At 40.6% G+C, this 1,923-nt stretch overlaps 1 protein-coding gene across 1 annotated transcript; it reads left to right on the top strand.

Annotated features, from left to right (window-relative positions):
• Positions 1-233: 233 nt before the first annotated feature.
• LOC112583862 (interferon tau-1) lies at positions 234-1,667 on the top strand. Its single transcript, XM_025281435.3, has one exon. It carries the CDS (start codon positions 530-532, stop codon positions 1,115-1,117), a length of 588 nt encoding a protein of 195 aa, XP_025137220.2. The 5' UTR covers positions 234-529; the 3' UTR covers positions 1,118-1,667.
• The last annotated feature ends 256 nt before the right edge of the window (positions 1,668-1,923 follow it).

Genomic DNA, 1,923 nt, shown 5'->3' with positions numbered 1-1,923 from the left:
ATTACAAGCTTATCCTCTGTGAGACAGAAAAGAAAATACAAACATCAATATGGCCTGAGTGACTCTGCATTCCTATGTGTAAGATAAGGAGGGAAAAATGCAGTTAAGAATCAATGGAAAATTATGTTCCTGACATAAGATAAACAAAAGGAATGTTTATATATATTATACCTAAATTTGTACATAATAACTATGTACACATCTATAAGTTTTTCCATACTTACATAACTTCAGCCTTTATTTAGTTTCTCATTTAATTGATATACATTTACATCGACAAATCCAAATTTTATTGGGAAAATTAAACTTCTACTGTAAAAATTAAGAGTTTAGATTGGCTACATTTCCTAGGTCAAATAGAAAATATCTAAATGAAAACACAAACAGGAAGTGAGAGAGAAATTTTCGGATAATGAGTACCGTCTTCCCTATTTAAAAGCCTTGCTTAGAACGATCATCATCAGAGAACCTACCTGAAGGTTCACCAGAACCCCATCTCAGCCAGCCCAGCAGCAGCCACATCTTCCCCATGGCCTTCATGCTCTCTCTACTGATGGCCCTGGTGCTGGTCAGCTATGGCCCGGCAGAATCTCTTGGTTGTTACCTGTCTCAGAGACACATGCTGGATGCCAGGGAGAACCTCAGGCTTCTGGCCCGAATGAACAGACTCTCCCCTCATCCCTGTCTGCAGGACAGAAAAGACTTTGGTCTTCCTCAGGAGATGGTGGAGGGCGACCAGCTCCAGAAAGATCAGGCTATCTCTGTGCTCCATGAGATGCTCCAGCAGTGCTTCAACCTCTTCCACACAGAGCGCTCGTCTGCTGCCTGGAACACCACCCTCCTGGAGCAGCTCCGCACTGGACTCCAACAGCAGCTGGAGGACCTGGACGCCTGCCTGGGCCCGGTGACGGGAGAGAAAGACTCTGACCTGGGAAGGATGGGCCCCATTCTGACCGTGAAGAAGTACTTCCAGGGCATCCATGTCTACCTGAAAGAGAAGGAATACAGTGACTGCGCCTGGGAAATCGTCAGAGTGGAGATGATGAGAGCCCTCTCTTCATCAACCACCTTGCAAAAAAGGTTAAGAAAGATGGGTGGAGATCTGAATTCACTTTGAGATGATTCTCGCCGACTAAGATGCCACATCACCCTCGTACACTCACCTGGGTTCATTTTAGAAGACTCTGATTTTTGCTTCAGCCACTGAATTCATTGAATTACTTTAGCTGATACTTTGTCAGCAGTAATAAGCAAGTAGATATAAAAGTATTCAGCTGTAGGGGCATGAGTCCTTAAGTGATGCCTCCCCTGATGTTATCTTTTCCTGATTTATGTATTCCTTCTTGTACCTAACATACTTAAAATATTATGAAATTTGTAAAGTTACATTTCATTTGTACATCTATTAAAATTTCTAAAACATGTTTATGATTTTGTGTTATTAAATTTGTCCTTTGTTCTATTTATTAAGTAAAAGAAAATGAGTTTCTTTACTCAAAAGTGATAATCTACGCCCCGATTTTAAAACTTATTAAAGAATGGGTGGTTACATTTGTTTATTCATTCATTCCATTCATATGATGCATATACATTGAGTACCTACGTGACAGAAGGTGTAATTGTCACCAAGGAATACAAGTGAATAAAGCGAATGTAGTTCCTACTGCATGGAAACTCTCAGTCTTTCAGAGAAGAGGACATAAAAACAGTAGTATTTTATTTAAATTATACTAAAGACTGCAAACAGAAGTAAAGGAAAAGAATGTCCTCACACAGGAAGCTTTAGGTCCAAATGATGCTGGAAAGACAAATAATATTATATATCTTTCTAAACTGCCTGCAGGGCTTCCCTGGTAGCTCAGCTAGTAAAGAATGCGCCTGCAGAGCTGAAGACCCCTGTTCGATTCCTGGTTCAGGAAGATC

Source organism: Bubalus bubalis, chromosome 3, assembly GCF_019923935.1.
Source record: "Bubalus bubalis isolate 160015118507 breed Murrah chromosome 3, NDDB_SH_1, whole genome shotgun sequence".
In the NCBI taxonomy this organism is placed as follows: Eukaryota; Metazoa; Chordata; class Mammalia; order Artiodactyla; family Bovidae; genus Bubalus; species Bubalus bubalis.
This window is presented reverse-complemented; position numbering and strand designations above follow the sequence as displayed.

Bases quoted from the DNA above. Each gene is read 5' to 3' on its own strand.
- LOC112583862 (XM_025281435.3), top strand. From the start codon at position 530: ATGGCCTTCATGCTCTCTCTACTGATGGCCCTGGTGCTGGTCAGCTAT.